This window comes from Hypomesus nipponensis, chromosome 11 (genome assembly GCF_054491055.1).
Source record: "Hypomesus nipponensis isolate SF chromosome 11, ASM5449105v1, whole genome shotgun sequence".
NCBI classification, from domain to species: Eukaryota; Metazoa; Chordata; class Actinopteri; order Osmeriformes; family Osmeridae; genus Hypomesus; species Hypomesus nipponensis.
In genome coordinates this window covers 1,951,186-1,976,668 of record NC_140371.1, presented here as the reverse complement: position 1 = coordinate 1,976,668, position 25,483 = coordinate 1,951,186, and the positions used below count along the sequence as shown (strand labels likewise).

At 48.3% G+C, this 25,483-nt stretch overlaps 2 protein-coding genes across 5 annotated transcripts; one reads left to right on the top strand and one right to left on the bottom strand.

Moving 5' to 3' along the window:
- Nucleotides 1-386: 386 nt before the first annotated feature.
- Nucleotides 387-10,520, bottom strand: ddx21 (DEAD (Asp-Glu-Ala-Asp) box helicase 21). 2 transcript variants are annotated; one of them, XM_084708973.1, is made up of 16 exons: nucleotides 10,363-10,520; nucleotides 9,551-9,811; nucleotides 9,202-9,381; nucleotides 8,931-9,003; nucleotides 8,624-8,802; nucleotides 8,100-8,217; nucleotides 7,645-7,830; nucleotides 7,294-7,439; nucleotides 5,742-5,891; nucleotides 5,463-5,624; nucleotides 5,231-5,350; nucleotides 4,965-5,038; nucleotides 4,699-4,858; nucleotides 4,168-4,302; nucleotides 3,935-3,979; nucleotides 387-867 (listed from the first exon to the last, which is right to left on the bottom strand). In XM_084708973.1, the coding sequence occupies exons 1-16, from the start codon at nucleotides 10,444-10,446 to the stop codon at nucleotides 628-630; spliced, it is 2,313 nt and encodes a 770-aa protein (XP_084565099.1). In that variant the 5' UTR covers nucleotides 10,447-10,520; the 3' UTR covers nucleotides 387-627. The 2 variants fall into 2 exon arrangements, with proteins under 2 accessions (XP_084565099.1, XP_084565100.1); XM_084708974.1 differs by having other exon boundaries at nucleotides 9,202-9,378.
- A 75-nt stretch (nucleotides 10,521-10,595) lies between these two features.
- LOC146267678 (phosphatidylinositol 4-kinase type 2-alpha-like) lies at nucleotides 10,596-24,874 on the top strand. Of its 3 annotated transcripts, none has more exons than XM_084708976.1 (9): nucleotides 10,596-11,119; nucleotides 12,754-12,951; nucleotides 13,109-13,240; nucleotides 21,309-21,462; nucleotides 23,370-23,431; nucleotides 23,750-23,849; nucleotides 24,148-24,281; nucleotides 24,380-24,472; nucleotides 24,701-24,874. In XM_084708976.1, the coding sequence occupies exons 1-9, from the start codon at nucleotides 10,772-10,774 to the stop codon at nucleotides 24,860-24,862; spliced, it is 1,383 nt and encodes a 460-aa protein (XP_084565102.1). In that variant the 5' UTR covers nucleotides 10,596-10,771; the 3' UTR covers nucleotides 24,863-24,874. The 3 variants fall into 3 exon arrangements, with proteins under 3 accessions (XP_084565102.1, XP_084565101.1, XP_084565103.1); XM_084708975.1 differs by having other exon boundaries at nucleotides 12,751-12,951; XM_084708977.1 differs by having other exon boundaries at nucleotides 10,616-11,119; nucleotides 12,751-12,951; nucleotides 24,413-24,472.
- The last annotated feature ends 609 nt before the right edge of the window (nucleotides 24,875-25,483 follow it).

Here is a 25,483-nt window from a genome sequence, read left to right as displayed (position 1 = left end):
GAAGGAGCTGAAGCTCCGCCCCCTCAAATTTATTAATAACAGCAACCACTAGCTAAATCAATTGCAGATATCAGAACAGACCTACCTGCAGTCTCTGAGTGTTTTATGTGTTAATTACTTTGTCTTTGCATCGTACCAGCTGAGTAACAGAATGCAACCGGCTGTGATGTAGACCAGTCAGGTTTTGGCTCTGCCTATACAAAACCTGAGCTGAAAACGGAAGAGAAACTGTTCAACGGTCTAATTCCACATTTCAGTGCGACAGTTTTCGCTCTTTCAGGAACTCATTTCACAAGTATATAATATACTGAGAAGCAAATCATGGAATTAGCTTTACAGGATCTTTAACTGGTGTTAAGTTTACATAGGATAAGCACAGAGAAGAATTCAGATCAGACATCTTTATTGTCAGGTTCCTCTCATTCAGAAGAATGGGCATTTACAGACAAATTATGTATAAATATGCAATTGCAAGGCAATCAGCGTTTTCAAGATTCGAGGAGATTCGTCCTAGAGAGAGATGTAACTTGAGTAACAGGCAGTTCCCCAAACGATAAAAATGGCTGCCATTGTCACAACGGCAAAACAGCGAATCTGATGAGTCCACAGTGGTTAAGGGGGCGGGGCTTAATAGTCAAAGGCACTGCTAAAGCTTCGTTTCTGCCCGCCTCGCCAGTTGCCCCCACCACCACCTCCACCCCCATAACTGTTTCCACGGTTACCGCCCCTTCCTCCTCCACCGCCACGGAACGAGCGTCCTCCGAAGCCTCGGTCGCCACGGTCACCGCCCATCCTTGGTTTCTCCTCCAGCTCGGGCAGCTCCATGGCGATGGTGAGTTGCCAGCGGCGACCGTCCTGCCATGTGTCCTGGAGGGAGAATGGATAGGGTGTAAGGTAACCGTGACAACACCATACCCTAAAACTTCTGCAGCCTGTCGTGGACGGCGTCCTGCCACATAGATGAAGAGGCGTTGTTGTGTCACCTGAGACTGTAGCATCGCTCTGCCATGTCTGACAGACTAGCTAGCTACCGTAGCATTACTCTGCTGAAAGCTGAGCTACCATAGCATCACTCTGCTATACCTGACAGCCACTGTAGCATCACTTAGCTATACCTGACAGACTAGCTAGCTACCATAGCATCACTCTGCTATACCTGACAGACACTGTAGCATCACTTAGCTATACCTGACAGACTAGCTAGCTACCGTAGCATCACTCTGCTATACCTGACAGCCACTGTAGCATCACTCTGCTATACCTGACAGACTAGCTAGCTACCATAGCATCACTCTGCTATACCTGACAGCCACTGTAGCATCACTTAGCTATACCTGACAGACTAGCTAGCTACCATAGCATCACTCTGCTATACCTGACAGACACTGTAGCATCACTTAGCTATACCTGACAGACTAGGTAGCTACTATAGCATCAATCTGCTATACCTGACAGCCACTGTAGCATAACTTAGCTGTACCTGACAGACTAGCTAGCTACCGTAGCATCACTCTGCTATACCTGACAGCCACTGTAGCATCACTTAGCTATACCTGACAGCCTAGCTAGCTACTATAGCATCAATCTGCTATACCCGACAGCCACTGTAGCATCACTTAGCTATACCTGACAGCCTAGCTAGCTACCATAGCATCACTCTGCTGAAAGTATAGCTATGTTATATAAGCCGCAGCAGCCAAATTGAATGATGTGAACATATTGTAAGAATGAAATCTCTTGATAGGTAGACCGGACAGAGGCACAACAATTAGAAAAGGGTTGGCTTAATTTATTTGCATCGACGTCGGATCACGCCACCAGTCCACAACAGAGCGGCTAGCGTGAGTGGGTCTCTCAGATGGACATTATATACATGAGCTGGACACTACAGATATAGTAACCACCAAAACATGTCCTTACACCTTACAACAGTACACATTCCATGAATTAATGCACAGGGAAAACGACACAGGTGGTTCAGTCACTACTCATCGTTTGTACTATTTTCTGCATGTTGCTCTTTCCAAAGGTGAAAGTAGCACATTCTATCTATATGTGTATTGTCAGAGACTCACTGCGTGACCTCTTGACCACAGGAAGCGACTCAAGCTTCTGTACCCAGACAATCTGCATATCACATATAAACCGCAGGTGTTTAATGTTTAATTACCATATATAAGTGTTCGTGCACAGAGGGGATTGTCGGGAAAGAGATGGCTGCTTGAGGAAGCTCCCATTTATTAACCGTTAGCCGTGAATATCCATAGATTGCCGCACCGTTATATAAACCGCAGGGTCGAAAAATGGGACAAAAGGTGCGGCTTATAGTCCGAAAATTGTGGTAATTTAATTACAGTAACTTGTAATGTACTCGTGTTACATACTTTAAATTAGTCAAACAATCCTGTATAAATCAATATTGAATTTAAATCTAAATTTCTCGTCTCAGGGTAAAAGTGAACGCTACCTCTTTAAAATCGTTAGCTGTAGTTGCACGTGAGACTTGAGTTTGCTGCATAAGCGCAGACTCTAGCGTTTTGAAGATGTCTCGGCCAAAGTTAGTATCCCTAGCTGTTTTAGCAAATGGAAATATTCCAAGTACTTCACTTTTTTTGTCACAGGTTGACAAAAACATTCATGTAAAGTGCAATCGATGTCCTGGGGAGAAAAGACTATCTGCGGCTGCGGCTATCACAAGTAACCTACTGAAGCACCCCACAAAGCAGCATCGACAAACACTTGAGTGAGCCATGTTCATCAACAGATAACAGCAACACCTGTTAGCAGGCAAAACTTGATTTTACATCGCTGGTGCAGAAACTGTCTAGCCTGGCTGCCAGCCCAACTTCTCCCCGCTCACAAAAAAAATTTGGTCGGGAAGTTGGGTCTGGAGGGTCTCGTATTGGGAACAACTACATAAAACCAGGATCGGGACGGACCAATGAAATTGCCAGGGCAGGCTTTATACAATGATGGACAGATGATCAACGGTAACGTAATCAACAATGTCACGAAAGAGCCCTTGGGTTGAATTCGTTTTCAACAAACAACATATTACGTTGCTCTAATTGGTTATAGGTCTATCCAATTGAGCGAAGAGGCATTTGTTTTACGAGTTCGGTTGAAACACGCCCAGTAGTCACAGCCCAACGCAGAGTTCTCAGACTCATTCTGACTAGAATTATGAGTATGACAACATCAGGCTAGAAACTGTCTGAAGGCTTAAACAAATGATTGCAGGCTACATTACATACATACATACATACATACATACATGGAAGAGATGCTACCACTGCGTACACTAGAATCTCATATCTTTTAGGCGCATATTAGACAAAGTATCTGTGTGTAGAAAAAAGCAGCCCTACCTGATTGAAAAAGCTTTTCCTCATACCTAGATAAGTGTTACACTAGCATGGAAACAGAGCTTAAAATAACATTTGAGAGTTTGGAATATATTTCCACTACTGCCGACATTTGGACGAGCCATAAAATTGTTTTGGGATACAGCTTGATGTCATGTTTAACTTAAAGTTAAGCTTTTGTGTTATGCACATATTGTTTGGTAACTAAAGAGTAAATACGGTTACTAAAATGTTAAGTATTAGTATGTTTTAAAAAGCTAAGATGTTTTAAAAATCTAAAAGGCTAAACTAATCCAAGTTTGACTATTTCCTTTCTGTTGTTTAACCGGTCAAGGTTTATGGGGATTGTAAGAAGTAATGAATTACATTACTTATTGAGTAATTAACTTACTTTTTAGACAGTAATTACAAAAGTATTTTAAATACAATATTGATGAAGTAATTAGTCATTAACTACTTTTTTGAAGTAACTTACCCAACACTGTTCCACACTCACCCCCCCTCTCAAGCTACAGCTAAACAATCACACAAAAATCAGTCAATACCAGGCTACCGGAGGGAGCACTGACCTGGACCTCCTTGACTTTGTCAGCAGGCACGTCGAAACACACCCCCTAGAGGAAAGAAACGGAACAGCATGAAACCACCACGCGTCTAAGATGATTTGTGCACGAGTGTGCGTGTAGCAACGGTGTATGAGATCATCTGCGAGTGTGTGTATTGACCCTCTATACCCGCAGTGTGTGTATTGACTCTGTATACCCGCAGTGTGTGTATTGACTCTGTATACCCGCACACGTACCATTTTGCCCTTGACGAAGGTCATGCCGCGGAGGACGTTGTCGATCTCCTCGCCTAGCTGCTCCTTCAGACCCCGCCACGCATAGCCAAAGCTGTGGATCTCCTGGGAGCAGCTCAGCTGCATAGTGGTGAAGCCCTGCGGGGGTGAGGGGGATTAAAGGCTAGCAGGTGGAGGCTAGCAGGTAGAGGCTAGCAGGTAGAGGCTAGCAGGTGGAGGCTAGCAGGTGGAGGGTAGCAGGTACAGGCTAGCAGGTGGAGGGTAGCAGGTGGAGGGTAGCAGGTGGAGGCTAGCAGGTGGAGGGTAGCAGGTACAGGCTAGCAGGTGGAGGGTAGCAGGTAGAGGCTAGCAGGTAGAGGCTAGCAGGTAGAGGCTAGCAGGTAGAGGCTAGCAGGTAGAGGCTAGCAGGTAGAGGCTAGCAGGTAGAGGCTAGCAGGTAGAGGCTAGCAGGTAGAGGCTAGCAGGTAGAGGCTAGCAGGTAGAGGCTAGCAGGTAGAGGCTAGCAGGTAGAGGCTAGCAGGTAGAGTGACTCACAGCATCAGAGTTGAGCAGAGACCTCTGCTCCAGGGAGGTGGCTCCAGAGATGTGAGCGAGGGCAGCAGCCAGGGCGCTCACCGCCCCACGCTCCTCAATCAGCTTCTCTGCCGACGCGCGGAAATACTCAATGGCTGTTGTCGGCACAGAGTCCAGATACCTACAGACAGACACACACGTCAGACCTTCTCTGTACCAGACGACACAGCAGCATATTTACAAGTGGTTTTGCCAAGCTGTGGGTTTAGAAGTGGGGAGAAACACACCTGACAGCATCTTTACTGGATGACTTGATGATGTCATTAGCAGTAGGAACACCCACTCGTTTAAATGTGATTCCCTGTAAACAACGCAAGTTTATACATGGTGTCTGGTGTAAACAACAACAGATGTTTACAGCATCTGGCGAAAACAACAACAATCGCATTCTAGGGTAAACCACAACAGACGTGGATACAACAACATCATCATGGTTCAGAGCCTGGCGGCTGAGTGTCCAGGTTGCTGGGGAGCGTGGCCGGGTGGGACTCACAGCCTTGTGCTCGACGTGGCGCAGCTGGTCCTCCTCCTTCCGCTGGTAGAAGCAGATGCACACGCCTGTCCTGCCAGCCCTGCCGGTACGTCCGGACCTGTGGATGTACGAGTCCACGTCCTGGAGGACACACAGGCGTCAGTCAGCACCGCGCGGCCAGCGACAGACACGTCTCCCCTCATCCCTCTCCTCCCGGTCTCTCCTGTCCACCTTTGCTCCCCCCCCCTCTCACCTTAGGAGGAGAACACTGCACCACCAGGTCCACCTCGGGGATGTCCAGGCCGCGGGCCGCTACGTTGGTGGCCACCAGCACCTCGAAGGCGCCGTTCCTGAAGCCCTTCAGCGTGATCTCCCGCTGCTTCTGCGGGATGTCTCCGTGCAAGGACTGGGCGCTCTGCAAGCCCACCACACGGCGTCAGGACCGGCCACGCACGCACGCACGCACCTCAGGTGGGCCTTATGGTGTGCCAGAGTGTGGTCATGGACAGGTCTGTGCGTGTGTGTGTGTTACCTGTTTGATGGAGGCGTTCAGGGAGAGTTCGTTGGCATCCTTTTTGGTCTCACAGAAGATGATGGTGCGCCCGTGACTCCCAGAATACACCTGCACCACGTCCCCAATGACGGCCGCTCGCTGGGACCAGTGACACGCGATGGCCATGTGCTGGACACACACACACACACAACAAGATAAACACACACGCAGGGGGTCAGATGACTGAGCGGTTAGGGAATCAGGTTACCAGTTAGATGGTTGACTGTTCGATTCCCGGCCGTGCAAAATTATGTTGTTTCCTTGGGCAAGACACTTCACCGTACTTGCCTCAGGGGAAAGTCCCTGTCCTTACTGCAAGTCTGCTGAATGACTAAATGCAATGTAATGTAAAACACACACACACACACCTAGGGTTTCCGTATATGCAGTGCCAGGTTGGTCAGGTGCACTTCTACAGAACCACTCTGGCAAGATTATATCTCTTGGTATTTAACTGAGAATTTCCTTTCATCTCCTTTTGTTCACCAGGCAAGTTCATCAAGATTCTTGTAGTGCAACTTCAAGCAATTAGGCCCAAGAGGCCTTATTTTAGAACAGGTAAGGTTTTTTTATTCGCTTTGCGTCGTGCATAACAACTCCCCTTACCTGTTCTAAAATCAGTGCAAAACACGACCTCTTGGGGCTCATTGCTTTTCTAAAACTGTTACTAAAATATTTGATATGAATAAAAACCACGAGAAACAAAATAGTTTAATAATAAACCGTCATTCTTCCGCCACTACATAGTATAGTTCCTACATAAATCATTGCCACGCAACAGCCAGGTGGACTCCTTTGCAGTATTTTTATTTGAAATATTCAATGCGCAGTAATATGGAATGTTAAAGAATGTTATGAGGACAACCTGTGAGGTTATGCTGGATTTTACAACGGCATGGAACGCGATATAGCCAATCACAATCAAGGATGGCAACACAAAATAAACGCTTCAAAAAGCTCAAATTTCTGATGCATTTGACCAATCACAACCCAGACATTTCACAACTCCTGCACAGTAGCCCATCAGGACGTAGCACAAATATCTGGAGCACGCCCATCCTCTGCTAAAAGATCGGTAAAAATACACGGTCATGTAAACCAGGTACAGTACAATAACCTTCATGAATTTGTCTGGTAAACAAAGGGAGACGGGTTCCCCCAGGTTAGCCCTCCCTCGGACCCCAACCATGGGCGGTGGCAGGGTAGGGCTCGTTTGGGCCACAGCCACACCAGGAATCATGTTAGCCCCACTATGGAACAACCAATACATTTACAAGCCAACCTGTTCAAACTCTCTGAACTGACACTGTCTTGAGCCCCACAAGTGAATGGTTTAGCCCCCCCAAATACCCTGCTGCCGCCACTGACCCCATCTGTCACCACCCCGTCCCCTCCTCCCTCACCTCCCCTCCTCCCTCACCTCCCCTCCTCCCTCACCTCCCCTCCTCTCCTCACCTCCCCTCCTCCCTCACCTCCCCTCCTCCCTCACCTCCCCTCCTCCCTCTCCTCCCCTCCCCTCCTCCCTCCTCACCTCCACTGTGGTGGCAGCCTTCTGGGTCTTCTTGCCTATCAGGTCCACGTGCTCGTACTGGCCCCTCATGTAGCGCTTGGCCACCTCGTACACCCAGGGGGGGCAGGTGGCGGAGAACAACAGGGTCTGGGGGTTGTCCACAGAGTCTACACACACACACAGGAGGTGGTTAGACACACACACAAAGAACTGGCAACAACCACTCATAACTAACTAGATACACACACCAGCAGCCTTACAATTAGGAAGACAAAACTAAGCACTCAATCCTGCACAGAGAGGCACACACACACACACACACACACACACACACACACACACACACACACACACACACACACACACACACACCTTTCTTGTAGGAGACAGACAGGATCTCCTCCACCTGCTCAGCGAAGCCCATGTCCAGCATCTGGTCCACCTCGTCCAGCACCACATGGCGGAGCTGTGAGAGGTCCAGCTTGTTGTTCTGGAGGTGGTCCTTGATGCGGCCTGGCGTGCCCACCAGGATGTCGATCCCGCTACGGATGGCATCCACTGTAGGACGGACACACACATGGTTAGTGTATAAACACTAAAGTATCTCAAGAGGTTTAAGGGTGGTTCTAGCCCAATGATGGTCCTAGCTCCAGGATGGTCCTAGTTCAAGGTAGTTCTAGAACCTTGTAGTCCTTGTTTCAGAAGGTCCTCGCTACAAACTGTTCTCGCTCCCAGCACCAGAAGGTTCCATCTCCAGAGGGTTTCAGCTCTAAACTATTCTAGCCCCAGACGTATCCAGCTCTAAGTGGTGGTTGAGAGGAACTCACGCTGGGGCATGTAGGAGCTGCCTCCGTAGAAGCAGGTCAGCGACAGCTTCTTGGTGACGTCCTTGAAGTCCTTGGCCACTTGGATGGCCAGCTCTCTGGTGGGGGTCAGCACCAGCACCTGACAGACAGGGAGAGATGAGGAGGAGGAGGACAGGGAGAGATGGAGGGACAAGGAGGATGAGGACAGGGAGAGATGAGAAGGAGGATAGAGAGAGATGGAGGGATGAGAGGAGGACAGGGAGAGATGGAGGCATGAGGAGGAGGACAGGGAGAGATAAGAAGGAGGATAGGAAGAGATGGAGGGATGAGGAGGACAGGGAGAGATGAGAAGGAGGACAGGGAGAGATGGAGGGATGAGATAAAGACGGATCAAACGGGATCAACCCAATACCGTCTTGCGTAAACAGACGACTGCGCAGGGCGTCGTCCACACACTGTGCGTCCGTCTGTGACCATCCAGTATGTGCTCGTGTAACGGTGAGGCGTGTGTGAGTTAGGGTGTGTGTGTGTGTGTGTGTGTGTACCTTGGGGGCTCTTCCTCGCCTCTTATCTTCAGGGTCAGCCTGCAGCTTCTCCACCAGGGGCACGGCGAAGGAGAAGGTCTTCCCTGTCCCGGTGCGAGCCTGACCCACCACATCCTTCCCGTCGTACACAGAGTTGAAGGTCTTGGCCTGGATGTCAAACAGGTATTTCACCCCGCGCGCTGCCACGACAACGGAAACAGGTGGGATGGAGTCAAAGGGGCTCAATGCCAGCAGGGGGGCGAGACAGGCATCCTAGACAGGGAATCTTCCAGAATGTGGAAAATGTTCAGTGGAAGTGAGGAGTTACCTTGCAGCAGCTTGATGGTCTGAGGGGAGATTCTGAAGTTGGAGAAGGCTCCTACTTTCTGTTCTGGTGTCTCCTGAAAGGAGACAGAGACAAAACAATGTCAGTTTGGAACTTCTGGCGGAGCACTACATCCGTCGTTCCTGAGAGAAACCCGCCACAGACAGTCTGACCTGTTTGGCGTGTGTTGTGGTGCAATAATGGCTGGCTGCATCACACTGAAAACCTTCATTCGGTTAACCGTTTGGTGTTGCTGACCATCTCCCCTGCTCACCGTATCTTTCTCGTTATCAGAGTCCTCCTCGCTGGACTGGGCTGGGGTCAGGGCCGGGGTCATGGTTGGGGTCACCAAGGTGGAATGTCCGTTAGTCAGGGGGGTCATAGGTGAGATTCCGTTGACCTCTTGCTCCTCTTTGACTGATGCTCTCTTCTTCTCCTTCTTCCTCTTCTTCTTCTGGTTGGACGGAAGGATGGACAGGGTGGGGAAACAGCACACTCAATATTAGTAACAACAGTTTCACACGTTTGTGTTTTCATAGATCTAGTACATTCTAAACTCAAATTCTGCCAGAGCTCATCAGAGCTAGTCTGCCATCTAGTGGTGAGCGGTAGGGTTGCCATACCTCTGTTTTCTCTGCTTCGCTGATCTCTTCAATGGAATGAGTGGAGACTGTTTCCAAAGGTGATTCGACACTGTTGCCATTCGTGTCGATTGATGGTTCCGCGTGCCCGTTAGCTTGGTCGGCCTTGTCTCTCTTCTTCTTCTTCTTCTTGGGAGGTGGAGGTTCACATTCTTCCACTTCCTCCTCCACAGGACGAGCATCCTCCAACTTCTTCATCTTCTTCATCTTCTTCTCCTCCTTGGTCTTCTTCTCCTTTAGTTTCTGTACATCACACAGCCTGTTACCTCAACGGTCAAAACAATGTATGTGCTAAAAATCTGAGCACGCGTTACGCCGTGATCTCGTTGAAATATACATTTTAAAGACAGCATGAGCTGTCGCACTGTTGGCCCTAAACCAGCTGGAAGCTACGTCATCAAACTGCGCTAGGAGCACTGATCTAACGTGTTGTGTCTACACGTGTCGGCGGGATTAAGTCGGTCGCGATGATTTAAAGATCAGCCTTACAACACATGGGTATCGGATAGCTGCGCACGTGATCTGTGTACAGTGTTCTCGATAGCAAAACAGCCGACAAAAGACACTTTAAATGACAAGTGTACGTAGGCCTAGTACCCACAGTGAATATGTAATATGTTGCCAAGATAACCATTACCCCAAGCAAGGCTTGCTACCTTACTGTATGTGTGTAAACATTGCAATACTAGCTAGCAACACAGGGCCACATGTTTAGTGGACAAACATGGAGGCATGCCGTGGCATATTAGCCTGCATTTACAGCCCTGGCTGCATGCGAGTCATAATTAACTTACTTTGGGTGTCTTGCTCTCCTCGGTAGAGTCGGTTTCCTCCACCATGGCTACGTCTTCGATTTGAGAGATGATCTTTGACGGCATCTTCCTTGTTGGATTCCCCTATCTCGTGGACACAAGCGATCTCCACGGGCACGCGTAGAAAAAGGACCGAGAATTAGTGACGTAAAATACTTGCACCATTAGAGGGGGCGGTATCCCGAGAAGGCAGGCAAACGCACCAATAGCTGGCCTGTATTGGGAGTGGGCTGGGTTGTATGCGGAAGATGACTCCTGTTTGTTTGAAATCAGAGCAGAGCGCTGATAACGGCATTGAAGCAGCACCGAAAGATCAACACAGCTGTCCGCGACACCGTGGCCGCTGCCCGTCTTTCCACCGAACAAGCTTAGTTTCCCATCCCGTCTTGGAATGGATGAAACAAGCCCCCTGGTGTCCCCTCTCCAGCAGTCTGTCGACTACAGCCGTTGCCAGAACGAAGCGACAAGTCCACGGGGGAACTACGGAGGTAACGCCACCACACCGGGATCTGTGGTGCGCGTGTCCGGAGGGAGTCCCGGACTCAACCGAGAAAGACAGCCCCTTCTGGAACGGGACAGGAGCAGCCATCCCCGGGACCCACACAGAAACGAATTCCCGGATGACCCGGAGTTCAGGGAGATAGTAGAGAAGGCCGAGCAAGCCATCGAGGAGGAGATCTTCCCTGAGCGGATCTACCAGGGCTCCAGCGGGAGCTACTTTGTCAAAGACAGCCAAGGGGTGAGAGTCGCAGGGCCTCGGGTTTATTATCTGCTCGTTGAGTGGACAGTCAAGCGTTTGTCATCATCCTACATAACGTGACTAATTCTATGCTGAATCACACCCTCCACAAGTCTTACCACTGTTTAAACCTACAGATGCTGTCTACATACTCCCCCTCTCCATCCCTCCCTTCCTCCCCCCATCCCCCTCCCTCTCTCCATCACTCCCTCTTTCCATCCCTCTCTCCAACTCTCCCCTCCCTCTCTCCATCACTCCCTTCCTCCCTCTTTCCATCCCTCTCTCCAACACTCCCCCTCCCTCCCTCGCTCCCATCCTCCCCTGTGTTGCTGAACTGACAGACTCATCAGCCCTGTGTCTCAATATAGAACCTCAGAGGATGATGTCATGAGTTCACCTGCTTGTGACTCCCCAACATCTCTGGTAGCTACTGATGGAACAACATGATCTCTACTGATGGAACAGTATATCTGGTAGCTACTGATGGAACAACATGATCTCTACTGATGGAACGGTATATCTGGTAGCTACTGATGGAACAGTATATCTGGTAGCAGCAGGTGTAACAGCATCATGTCTACCGGTGTAACAGTATCTCTCCCGGTGTAACATCATCTCTACTGGTGTAACAGTATGTCTCCTAGTGTAACAGCATCTCTCCAGTGTAACAGCATCTCTACTGGTGTAACAGCATCTCTACTGGTGTAACAGCATCTCTACTGGTGTAACAGTATCTTTACTGGCATTATAACATCATCTCTACTGGTGTAACAGTATCTTTACTGGCATTGTAACAGCATCTCTCCTGCTGTAACAGTATCTTTACTGGCAGTATAACAGCATCTCTGGTAGCCGCTGATGTATGGCGTGTGTGGGTGCATGTCTACACGTGTGTACATTGTCTGAATTCCTGAAACAACTGTGACAGTTCTCACAGACCTGCGACAAGTGTTCCCTGAACACGTTTCCCCTTTCAATTCATGTGAGTAGTGTGTGTGTATATGTGTGTGTGTGTGATAATGGCTTAACACTGGAAAGGTCATGCGCTGGCGATTTTCAGATAAAAATAGCCACATCTAACCAGGCCAATCGCTTTGTGAAAAATTAGTATTCAATTACAGACAAACCCAATACACACTTTGAACACTGTTCTATTGGAGATGGAGCTATCACGGTTCCTAGATGTAACCTTGTTACAGGGCCCCAGTCCTGCAGCCACACTGCACCCCCCCCCCCAGTCATGTGAGGTGACTCTAGATAATCTGATTGACATAAATGAGTAGCAAAACGATTCCAATTCCATCTGGCTCGTTTCACAGGCTCTCTGTGTTCCATGAATCACCCTCCGACTGCAGGGCTCAGGATGTAGGATAGCACTGCTATGATGTCACTTCCTGGCTGTGACTGGCCGCCTCGCATGGCCAATGACTGCTGCATCGATTGAGGTGGAGGTTGTCCCTAGCAACAGGCTCAGAACTCCTCCCTGGTTAAAACGTTGTCAAACAACGGAATCCCGAGAGCGTTTGAAGAGGGAACGTTTGGAAGGAATGCCAGCATTTATCCGCTTGTACTTGTAGAAATATCCTACCGATGTGTATTTGTCACTATGCGTGTGTCCTCCTCCTCTTCAGAAGATCATCGGGGTGTTCAAGCCGAAGAACGAGGAGCCGTACGGACAGCTGAACCCCAAGTGGACCAAGTGGCTCCAGAAGCTGTGCTGCCCCTGCTGCTTCGGCCGGGACTGCCTGGTGCTGAACCAGGGCTACCTGTCTGAGGCTGGGGCCAGCCTGGTGGACCAGAGGCTGGAGCTCAACATCGTCCCCAGGACCAGGGTATGACACACACACACACACACACACACACTCTATCTCTCTATCTCTCTCTAACACACACACATGCTGTCTCTGACACACAAACCCGCTCACACACTGACTATTTCTAACACTCCCTGTTCTCTCCCCTCCCCCCTCCCTCTTTCCGCTCCTCCAGGTAGTGTACCTGGCCAGTGACACGTTCAACTACAACGCCATTGACAGGGTGAAGTCCAGAGGCAAAAGGCTGGCCCTGGAGAAAGTGCCCAAAGTGGGCCAACGCTTCCACCGGATAGGCCTTCCTCCGAAGGTAACCTGGTCCTTCACACCTCAACACATACCACCACATCCATATCCCTCAACACCGTCACATCCATATCCCTCAACACCGTCACATCCATATCCCTCAACACTATCACATCCATATCCCTCAACACCGTCACATCCATATCCCTCAACACCACCACATTCATATCCCTCAACACCACCACATCCATATCCCTCAACACCGTCACATCCATATCCCTCAACACCGTCACATCCATATTCCTCAACACCGTCACATCCATATCCCTCAACACCGTCACATCCATATTCCTCAACACCGTCACATCCATATCCCTCAACACCGTCACATCCATATCCCTCAACACCGTCACATCCATATTCCTCAACACCGTCACATCCATATCCCTCAACACCGTCACATCCATATTCCTCAACACCGTCACATCCATATCCCTCAACACCGTCACATCCATATTCCTCAACACCGTCACATCCATATCCCTCAACACCGTCACATCCATATCCCTCAACACCGTCACATCCATATCCCTCAACACCGTCACATCCATATCCCTCAACACCGTCACATCCATATCCCTCAACACCGTCACATCCATATCCCTCAACACCGTCACATCCATATCCCTAAACACCGTCACATCCATATCCCTCAACACCGTCACATCCATATCCCTCTACACCGTCACATCCATATCCCTCAACACCGTCACATCCATATCCATCTACACCGTCACATCCATATCCCTCAACACCACCACATCCATATCCCTCAACACCGTCACATCCATATCCCTCAACACCGTCACATCCATATCCCTCAACACCGTCACATCCATATCCCTCAACACCGTCACATCCATATCCCTCAACACCGTCACATCCATATCCCTCAACACCGTCACATCCATATTCCTCAACACCGTCACATCCATATTCCTCAACACCGCCACATCCATATCCCTCAACACCGTCACATCCATATCCCTCAACACTGTCACATCCATATCCCTCAACACCGTCACATCCATATCCCTCAACACCGTCACATCCATATCCCTCAACACTGTCACATCCATATCCCTCAACACCGTCACATCCATATCCCTCAACACCGTCACATCCATATCCCTCAACACTATCACATCCATATCCCTCAACACCGTCACATCCATATCCCTCAACACTGTCACATCCATATCCCTCTACACCGTCACATCCATATTCCTCAACACCGTCACATCCATATTCCTCAACACCACCACATCCATATCCCTCAACACCGTCACATCCATATCCCTCAACACCGTCACATCCATATTCCTCAACACCACCACATCCATATCCCTCAACACCGTCACATCCATATCCCTCAACACCGTCACATCCATATCCCTCAACACTATCACATCCATATCCCTCAACACCGTCACATCCATATCCCTCAACACCGTCACATCCATATCCCTCAACACCACCACATCCATATCCCTCAACACCACCACATCCATATCCCTCAACACCACCACATCCATATCCCTCAACACCACCACATCCATATCCCCAGAGGTGGCACCACAGGTCCAAAATTGGTGGGGTAAAATTTGGGACATATACACTCGCTTGCTACTAATGTAATGTAAGCTAGCTTTCTAGTTAACATGTAGTAGCTAAAAATGGATACTACTGTGCGTGATCATTTTATTGTGATAGGAACACGTTGAGGAGTTTGACCAATTATTTGTTTGTAAACATTCAGGATGCGCTCGCAATGTGGATGCAAAAAAACGGGAAAGGATAGCATTTTAAATGGCAAAAGGACCACACGGATAATACAAATAGTTAGATTAAAAAAGACCAAAAAGGTCGAGGAGGACTGCCTTTAAAAGAGAAAGCGATTACCCATTGATCTGTCGCATCAGAATTTTGATTTGGGTCACGAAAGTCTTGAAATTTGAGAGAGAATTTCGCCCGGTACATACCGCAGAGTCGAGCGGCAACCATGTCTTCACGTCATGTCACAAAATTCATAATTAATTCATAATTAAAACTGTAATTCATAAATTACAGTTTTACAGTCAATTCTGCATCTAAAAAGTCGAGCAGGGCAGCTGTCGAGAGATATGGGAATTCTGCTTTTAGCCAGCTGGTCCAATTATTTTTCTGATTTGTTTAAACTGGCAATCTGAGTGAGATTGCATCCCAGTTACACTGTTTTGACGTTAGCCTCAGTCAGACTCCCTCACTGGCAGTGTGCACAATGTTGTATTTCACTCCATTCTACACCAGAAACGTTGTCAGGGAGGACTGCCTAATGTAAATACGAGCCTGATGAAGATAGCCAGCATCTCAGATTTCTTTAACCGAGCCTGTTTCATTTGTCATTTGCCTGAGAAAGCGACATCCGTTAGCCAGGCTAGTTTTGCCCGATCACTTGGTCAGGCTATTTAAGGGTATTGGGGTCAAGTGACTTTTGTGCATAGACAAGTGAACGTAAATGTATTTGTCCAAAGGCAAAGAGCCTCAAAAAGTTAATATCAAGCCCTGCAATCCAGTGGCCAAAGATATATGATGACCTGATCGACACTCCCAAGTGTAATACACCGGGGAGAAGTTCGTCTTTTGCAACCAACATGCGCAGTTGAGCCTGTTTGACAGTTGTGTGACGTAAGGTGATAATTGGTCTATACAATCAACGTTTTCGGTAACCATCTGCACTTACTCGTTTTTTAATAGTCTTTGCTCGATAGCGTTAGCAGCAATGGAGGAGGACTCTCCTCATTATCCGCAAGGTATGCTTTGGTCCTCTTCTCATCACGAGAATGTCACAAATGGATGCAGACGTATCAAAGCGTTTAACTATCTCTTCTACCATGGCTTGTGGAGTACAGGAATATACTGAACTAAAGATGCGAGCATGATACTGCTTACATGTCCTCATAGTGGCAATGATCCGGTCCGTCCAGTCATCTTCTGCTGCTTCTAGCAACGCACGGATCTCCGAGTTTCTCACGATGGGCTGAAGAGCAGGCATTATCTCGGCTCTCAGGATTCCTGCAGGGAGGGGAGGTTTCTTGATTGGAAGGCTGTAAGGGTCTCTAAGCAGAGGCTCGATGTTTTCCCGCTCACAACAGCCATTGCAAAAATGCGCAATCAGGCGATTGCGTCATGTAGCGACTTTTAGGACAACCAATAGCTACTTTCCTTACTGAGGAGTTGGCAACACTGGCTGAATGGGAGTCTATTCGCCTGATTGTCGTTGAAAAATCTCAGATTTGATTGTAGTTTTTGCATGTTCAACATGGATTATAGGTTGAAAGTTGAATGAACGAGTACTTATGTCCTTTTGATTTCTTACAGGATGAGTCGTTAATTTCCATAACACTCTAGCATTCTGCTAATGAATGCTGATCGATTAGTGAAGGACTAATACGACCAGAGCTCCCGCTTGATGGCATCCATAGCAGAATCAGAATGTCGGAGCATTAGCAACATTAGCAACAACATTAGCAAGCCAAAACTCTTTCAAGCATGTGTATTGACAGGGAGAGCCTAACCTGTCAGCTGTGTTGTCGATGCCTCAAGAGAAAAAAGGAAGAGACCAGAGCTTACAGTAAAGCAGTGTCTCTGGTCATACAATGTGTATGATGTCATTGACATTTTAAAAGGCTTTTTAGAACAGAAAGGCGACTTTACAAAAAATTTAACACCCAGCAGTGTGTATTTTTTGTGCCTCTCCTTTCGAATTCAGAATTCCAATTACTAGACAAAAAATTATATCCTGGATTCATTGGATTTTGAGGGGTATAGCTCCGTAGGCCTCCATTCATTCTGCACTCGCTCGTTAGTGCCCTCATATGGAACTAAAGTGGAACTACATCCCGGAAGTTTCCCAAGGGTGGCAGTTCTCCCCATATCAGACATTCTCTGGTTATAGTCAACAGAGAGCTGACATGTGGAGAAGTACTTTATCAACTTGTTCAATTGTAAGAAGAAATAAAGACACATATCATTAACATATTGAGATTAATAAATACAGGAATGAATAAATGAATGAATACAGAAATTAATGAATGAATACATTAATAAATACATTCATAAATCAATAAATATATGAATATAAAAATATAGAATTATTAATGTTAAAGTGAACCAATTGTCTATCATCTTTTTATCATTTACTCACACTAAAATATATTCCTTACATTACTTAGGTTTAATGGATGTATGTTGTCATTATATTTATGTATTTTTGTCTAAATGCATGGATGTGGACGTATTTATTCATTCATTCATTTCTAAATATGGCAGGTTTGGTCCTCCATAATGGTGGCTCTGCCTATCCCTCAACACTCTCACATCCATATCACTTTCACTCAACCCTTTCATACTGTCATCCCCACCCAGCTACCTCTTAGTCACCATTTATGTCTTGCTGTTAATGTGCTGTATGTTACTGTGTGATTATGAAGGTCAAGGCATGTGAATGTCTGCTTGTGTATATATATAAGTATATTTGTAGTTGATGTTTAAATGTTATTCTTCTTCTCTTGTATAGCCCTTCCATATCCCCATTTTTATATAATTAAATAACCAATTAAAACAAATTAATCAGAAAAATGAGCACTTGAAGATACATCAGCGTGATAAGAACTACCCCCCCCCAAAATTATTAGCTTAGATTTTTAGTTTGGCTCATGTCCCATTCGCTAACATGGAGGGGGCGGGACTTACGACCTATGCTGCAGTCAGACACGAGGGGGCAATGGAGAGGTTTGGGCTTCACTTTTCAGAGCTGTTGTACCGTTTATTATTTTTACAGTCTGTGGTATCACACATTTCCTTATGAACATTGCTTTCATCTGGTCTCAAATATACATAATGACAACCAGCAATGTAGATATAAATTGCTAACCTGACCATCCACCTGAAGTTATTCAGGTAGCCAAATCAGTCCATGGAGTCCATAGAAAAAAAAAGAAAAAAAAAGTGTATTAGCCATGTCATCATTCATGTAGTGATTCTTATCGGACATCATCAGGGCCCCATTCCAATACTCACCCTCCTCCTTAGTGATCCTAGATCCATGACATCATCAGGGCCCCGTTCCAATACTCACCCTCCTCCTTAGTGATCCTAGATCCATGACATCATCAGGGCCCCGTTCCAATACTCACCCTCCTCCTTAGTGATCCTAGATCCATGACATCATCAGGGCCCCATTCCAATACTCACCCTCCTCCTTAGTGATCCTAGATCCATGACATCATCAGGGCCCCGTTCCAATACTCACCCTCCTCCTTAGTGATCCTAGATCCATGACATCATCAGGGCCCCATTCCAATACTCACCCTCCTCCTTAGTGATTCTAGATCCATGACATCATCAGGGCCCCATTCCAATACTCACCCTCCTCCTTAGTGATCCTAGATCCATGACATCATCAGGGCCCCATTCCAATACTCACCCTCCTCCTTAGTGATCCTAGATCCATGACATCATCAGGGCCCCATTCCAATACTCACCCTCCTCCTTAGTGATCCTAGATCCATGACATCATCAGGGCCCCGTTCCAATACTCACCCTCCTCCTTAGTGATCCTAGATCCATGACATCATCAGGGCCCCGTTCCAATACTCACCCTCCTCCTTAGTGATCCTAGATCCATGACATCATCAGGGCCCCATTCCAATACTCACCCTCCTCCTTAGTGATCCTAGATCCATGACATCATCAGGGCCCCGTTCCAATACTCACCCTCCTCCTTAGTGATCCTAGATCCATGACATCATCAGGGCCCCATTCCAATACTCACCCTCCTCCTTAGTGATTCTAGATCCATGACATCATCAGGGCCCCATTCCAATACTCACCCTCCTCCTTAGTGATCCTAGATCCATGACATCATCAGGGCCCCATTCCAATACTCACCCTCCTCCTTAGTGATCCTAGATCCATGACATCATCAGGGCCCCATTCCAATACTCACCCTCCTCCTTAGTGATCCTAGATCCATGACATCATCAGGGCCCCGTTCCAATACTCACCCTCCTCCTTAGTGATCCTAGATCCATGACATCATCAGGGCCCCGTTCCAATACTCACCCTCCTCCTTAGTGATCCTAGATCCATGACATCATCAGGGCCCCATTCCAATACTCACCCTCCTCCTTAGTGATTCTAGATCCATGACATCATCAGGGCCCCATTCCAATACTCACCCTCCTCCTTAGTGATCCTAGATCCATGACATCATCAGGGCCCCATTCCAATACTCACCCTCCTCCTTAGTGATCCTAGATCCATGACATCATCAGGGCCCCGTTCCAATACTCACCCTCCTCCTTAGTGATCCTAGATCCATGACATCATCAGGGCCCCGTTCCAATACTCACCCTCCTCCTTAGTGATCCTAGATCCATGACATCATCAGGGCCCCGTTCCAATACTCACCCTCCTCCTTAGTGATCCTAGATCCATGACATCATCAGGGCCCCGTTCCAATACTCACCCTCCTCCTTAGTGATCCTAGATCCATGACATCATCAGGGCCCCATTCCAATACTCACCCTCCTCCTTAGTGATCCTAGATCCATGACATCATCAGGGCCCCGTTCCAATACTCACCCTCCTCCTTAGTGATCCTAGATCCATGACATCATCAGGGCCCCATTCCAATACTCACCCTCCTCCTTAGTGATCCTAGATCCATGACATCATCAGGGCCCCATTCCAATACTCACCCTCCTCCTTAGTGATCCTAGATCCATGACATCATCAGGGCCCCATTCCAATACTCACCCTCCTCCTTAGTGATCCTAGATCCATGACATCATCAGGGCCCCGTTCCAATACTCACCCTCCTCCTTAGTGATCCTAGATCCATGACATCATCAGGGCCCCGTTCCAATACTCACCCTCCTCCTTAGTGATCCTAGATCCATGACATCATCAGGGCCCCATTGCCATACTCACCCTCCTCCTTAGTGATCCTAGATCCATGACATCATCAGGGCCCCGTTCCAATACTCACCCTCCTCCTTAGTGATCCTAGATCCATGACATCATCAGGGCCCCATTCCAATACTCACCCTCCTCCTTAGTGATCCTAGATCCATGACATCATCAGGGCCCCATTCCAATACTCACCCTCCTCCTTAGTGATCCTAAATCGATGACATCATCAGGGCCCCATTCCAATACTCACCCTCCTCCTTAGTGATCCTAGATCCATGACATCATCAGGGCCCCGTTCCAATACTCACCCTCCTCCTTAGTGATCCTAGATCCATGACATCATCAGGGCCCCATTGCCATACTCACCCTCCTCCTTAGTGATCCTAGATCCATTACATCATCAGGGCCCCGTTCCAATACTCACCCTCCTCCTTAGTGATCCTAGATCCATGACATCATCAGGGCCCCGTTCCAATACTCACCCTCCTCCTTAGTGATCCTAGATCCATGACATCATCAGGGCCCCGTTCCAATACTCACCCTCCTCCTTAGTGATCCTAGATCCATGACATCATCAGGGCCCCATTGCCATACTCACCCTCCTCCTTAGTGATCCTAGATCCATGACATCATCAGGGCCCCGTTCCAATACTCACCCTCCTCCTTAGTGATCCTAGATCCATGACATCATCAGGGCCCCATTCCAATACTCACCCTCCTCCTTAGTGATCCTAGATCCATGACATCATCAGGGCCCCATTGCCATACTCACCCTCCTTCTTAGTGATCCTAGATCCATGACATCATCAGGGCCCCATTCCAATACTCACCCTCCTCCTTAGTGATCCTAGATCCATGACATCATCAGGGCCCCATTGCCATACTCACCCTCCTCTGTTTTCCTAGACGTTCCCAGATCTCTCTGGTCTGATGAGTTAGGCTTGTGCTCCTCTGCACCCCATCAACACGCTGCACACACCAAGTCAGGGTGGAAGAAGGGAGGGAACAAGGAAAGAAAAAAGATGAGAGAAAGAAAGCCATATTTGTGTTGTTTAAATTACACTGCATGCAAATTCCAGACGTGTTTCCTAAATCCTCACTGCCTTGTTGGTCAGGTTGGGTCCTTCCAGTTGTTCGTGGAAGGGTACAAAGACGCAGACTATTGGCTGAGGAGGTTTGAGGCGGAGCCCCTGCCGGAGAACACCAATCGGCAGCTGCAGCTCCAGTTTGAGCGTCTGGTGGTCCTCGATTACATCATCAGGAACACCGGTGGGTCACATGCTCCTCTCCACCAATTGGACGGGGCGCAACAACTTAGAACAGGACGTTTTAAAGGTCCCATGACATGAAATGTTCACTTGGACAGGGCAAATTCCTAGTTGCGTAGAATCAGAATAAACAAGATGCGAGCACTGTGCAGCATATTCCTGCACAAATCGGCAGACAATTACAAACAAGGCTCGGGGGATTACTTTTCACAAGTAAGATTTAACATTACCATACTATTGGTTGTTTTTTGTGAAAATAATAACCATGTCCTGTATCATAGCTACATGTATGACCTTTTGCAGCTAAGCAAACCGTGTGAAAATCTGTTTGGTATTCAGTTCGGTATGATTAATTAAATGCGCTGACAGCTCATTGCCCCAGCCAAACAGATTACACTGAGTGGAGCGGTTGCCCGGTCCAAGATGGCGGCCCCACGGCTTGTCAGTGGCAGTAGCGGTCGATGCGACGTCTACTCTTTATTATGTCTATGCACGGAGTCGGACGGATTGGTTTAATTTATACTACTCCGACGGAGAGGGCGTTCCCTGTGTGCGTGTCCGTAAAAACGCAGAAGTATGAATTGGCCTTAAATCGGCCTTTAGGTACCATGTTGGGGTGCTTGGTGCTGCGTGCGTCTTGACAGGAAGTTGGTTTTAAATGCTTTATTATAGGCCTCAGTGGTTCCCTATTAGATTATCTGAAGTATATTTCCCGAAACTCAGCCTTGGTGCATAATTACAGCCACTATCAGCAGTCCCTCAATGAGCTTTCCTTAAAACGCGCTGTTTCTGTAGCTTTAAATGCTAATGAGGAGGAGAGTGGCGGCAACATGCGCTAATGTTTACAACGGATGTATCGCAATGGCTCGTAGCCCCCGTTGCTGTAAGATGCCTCGAATTTAGCCATTCTTATCTGATCACCCTGGTTTGCAGAGGTGCACACTCAGTCATTTCAATGAGGGGAAAGGCGGATATTGCGCACGACATAACACCAACAGCGGTTATCCAAATAACAAAGAAGTGTGCAACACTGGCGTTACAGCGTTTGTATTAACACACACACTTGATGCCATCTACCTTTACATTAGCAACAGCAACTCAGCTGTTAGCTGCAGAGCTAATGTTACAGCCACATTCTAAGGGTAGCAAGCTAGGTAACCATATACAGTAAAGCAACAAAATGATAGCCTTTTTTTTTACTTACTTGTCCAAGGTTTGTAGCTTGACCAAGGAGAGTTTGTAATAATCCAGAATCTAATTTCAGCAAGGCCAGCTTTGTATTGGCTCAAGTTGAGGAAACATTAGTGGCTGAAATTGTGCAGAGGCTTGGATGAAGGAACTAAAAAAATTCTTTTGTTTTGATTTGTACATCCAAACACTGAGCAACTGTTATGCTTCCTTCGTTTGCTAGCCATGATGTCTCTCCAGGAAAAAACAATATTGCACTTGCCTTTGCACGATCATAGCTCAGTTTTTCATGGGCGGGCCAGATTATCTGGGCAGGCAAAGCAGAGAGAGGGGAGGTAACCTGGCTCGTTGTGACATCACAACAAGGAGATTTTCAAACTGAGCGTTTGAGCCTTCATGTTCTCAAAGGCGGAGAAAAATACCCAGGGCTTGGCTTACACCTATCGAAAATTCTAGCCACTGGGGGACCAAAAGCAGTCTAGGGGAACTCATATTAATGTTAAATAACGTCCTAAAGTGACGTTTTCATGTCATGTGATCTTTAAATAGTGAACTATAAATGTGAACTATGAATGTTTACTTGTATGAACTGAACTTTGTACGAGTTCATGTGAGGTATGAACGTGCACAACACTGGTGCCGCGGGCATCTTGACAGGAAGTTGGTGCTGCGTGCGTCTTGACAGGAAGTGACTGTGTCATGTTGTGTTTGTGCTTGCAGACAGAGGGAATGACAACTGGCTGATCAAGTACGACTACCCTATAGACACTGGGGGCAACAGGGTGAGAGATACTGTGAGGCACAACCAGCCACACAACCTGGTCACTTCAGATACGAACTGGGTCTCCATCTTCTCCTGGAGCTGACCTTGGCTAAACCAGGCCAGAACCAGGCCAGAACCAGGCCAGCTCCCTTCACATGACATGAACAGTTAGTTTGAATATAAATCCAAACTGACTGAACCATGTCCTAACCTTGTGTGCAGGAGACAGACTGGGTGGTAGTTAAAGAGCTTCTTATCCTAACCTTGTGTCGATGTGTAGGACACAGACTGGGTGGTAGTTAAAGAGCTGCTTACCTAACCTTGTGTCCATGTGTAGGAAACAGACTGGGTGGTAGTTAAAGAGCCCATCATCAAACTGGCAGCCATAGACAACGGCCTGGCCTTCCCCCTCAAACACCCCGACTCCTGGAGGGCCTGTGAGTGCACACACACACACACACACACACACACTGCCTCTCATGCTAACAGACACACACACACACACTCACACACAGCCTCTCACACACACAAACACCCCGACCCCTGAGGAGCCTGTGAGTACACACACACACACACTCCGACTCCCTGTAGTGATGGGTGCGGTCCTACACACTCCGACTCCCTGTAGTGATGGGTGCGGTCCTACACACTCCGACTCCCTGTAGTGATGGGTGCGGTCCTACACACTCCGACTCCCTGTAGTGATGGGTGCGGTGCGGTCCTGATCGTTCCCAGACCCGTTTTATTGGGCGTGGCTGGCGCAGGCCAAGGTGCCCTTCTCCCAGGAGATCCAGGAGATGGTGCTGCCCAAACTCAACGACCCCAACTTCATCAAGGACCTGGAGGAGGACCTCTACGAGCTCTTCAAGGTAAGCATGCTCTGGGCCACGCAGGGCAATCAACACTGCCTGGCTTCAAGTACATCAAGTGTACAAACCCATTTTTTGCGTAATAACAATTGAAATAGTGTGTGTGTGTGTCTGTGTGTGCACTCGCTCAGAAGGATCCAGGCTTCGACAGGGGTCAGTTCCATAAACAGATCTCTGTAATGAGAGGACAGGTGAGTCACCTCTACACTGCTTAGAGGGCTGACTTCCCCTGGTGTGTGTGTGTGTGGGTGTGTGTATGCACATGCCTGCCTGTCTGACTGTGTGTGTGGGTGTGTGTGTGCACATGCCTGCCTGTCTGACTGTGTGTGTGTGTGTGTATACGTTTGTGTCTAACTGCGTGTGTGTGCATTATTTTTGTGTGTGTGTATGTTTGTGTCTGACTGTGTGTGTGTTCCCAGATCCTGAACCTGACCCAGGCCATGAAGGAGGGGAAGACCCCCCTGCAGCTGGTGCAGATGCCCCCCGTCACCGTGGAGACGGCCCGGGCCCCCCAGAGAGCCAACTCTGAGTCCTACACACAGAGCTTCCAGAGCAGGAGACCCTTCTTCTCCTGGTGGTAGAGGAGGGGGAGGAGGGAGAGGGAGGAGAGAAGAGGAGGAGGAGGAGTGGAAGGATGAGGAGGGGGAGGAGGGAGAGGGGGGAGGGGGAGGAGAGAAGAGGAGGAGAGGGAGGAGGGAGAGGGGGGAGGGGGAGGAGGAGAAGGATGAGGAGGGGGAGGAAGAGAGGGATTACTATGACTGCAGACTGTGTGGTGCGCTGGGTCCTATAGGCCCTGTTGACTCAAATCACCCACTAAAGTGGGGAAGGGAGAGAGAAAGAGAGGGGGGTGAGGATGGGACAGAGAAGGAGAGAGAGTGAGGATGGGACAGAGAAGGAGAGGGGGGTGAGGATGGGACAGAGAAGGAGAGGGGGGTGAGGATGGGACAGAGAAGGAGAGGGGGGTGAGGATGGGACAGAGAAGGAGAGGGGGGTGAGGATGGGACAGAGAAGGAGAGGGGGGTGAGGATGGGACAGAGAAGGAGAGAGAGTGAGGATGGGAGAGAGAAGGAGAGGGGGGTGAGGATGGGACAGAGAAGGAGAGGGGGGTGAGGATGGGACAGAGAAGGAGAGGGGGGTGAGGATGGGAGAGAGAAGGAGAGGGGGGTGAGGATGGGACAGAGAAGGAGAGAGAGTGAGGATGG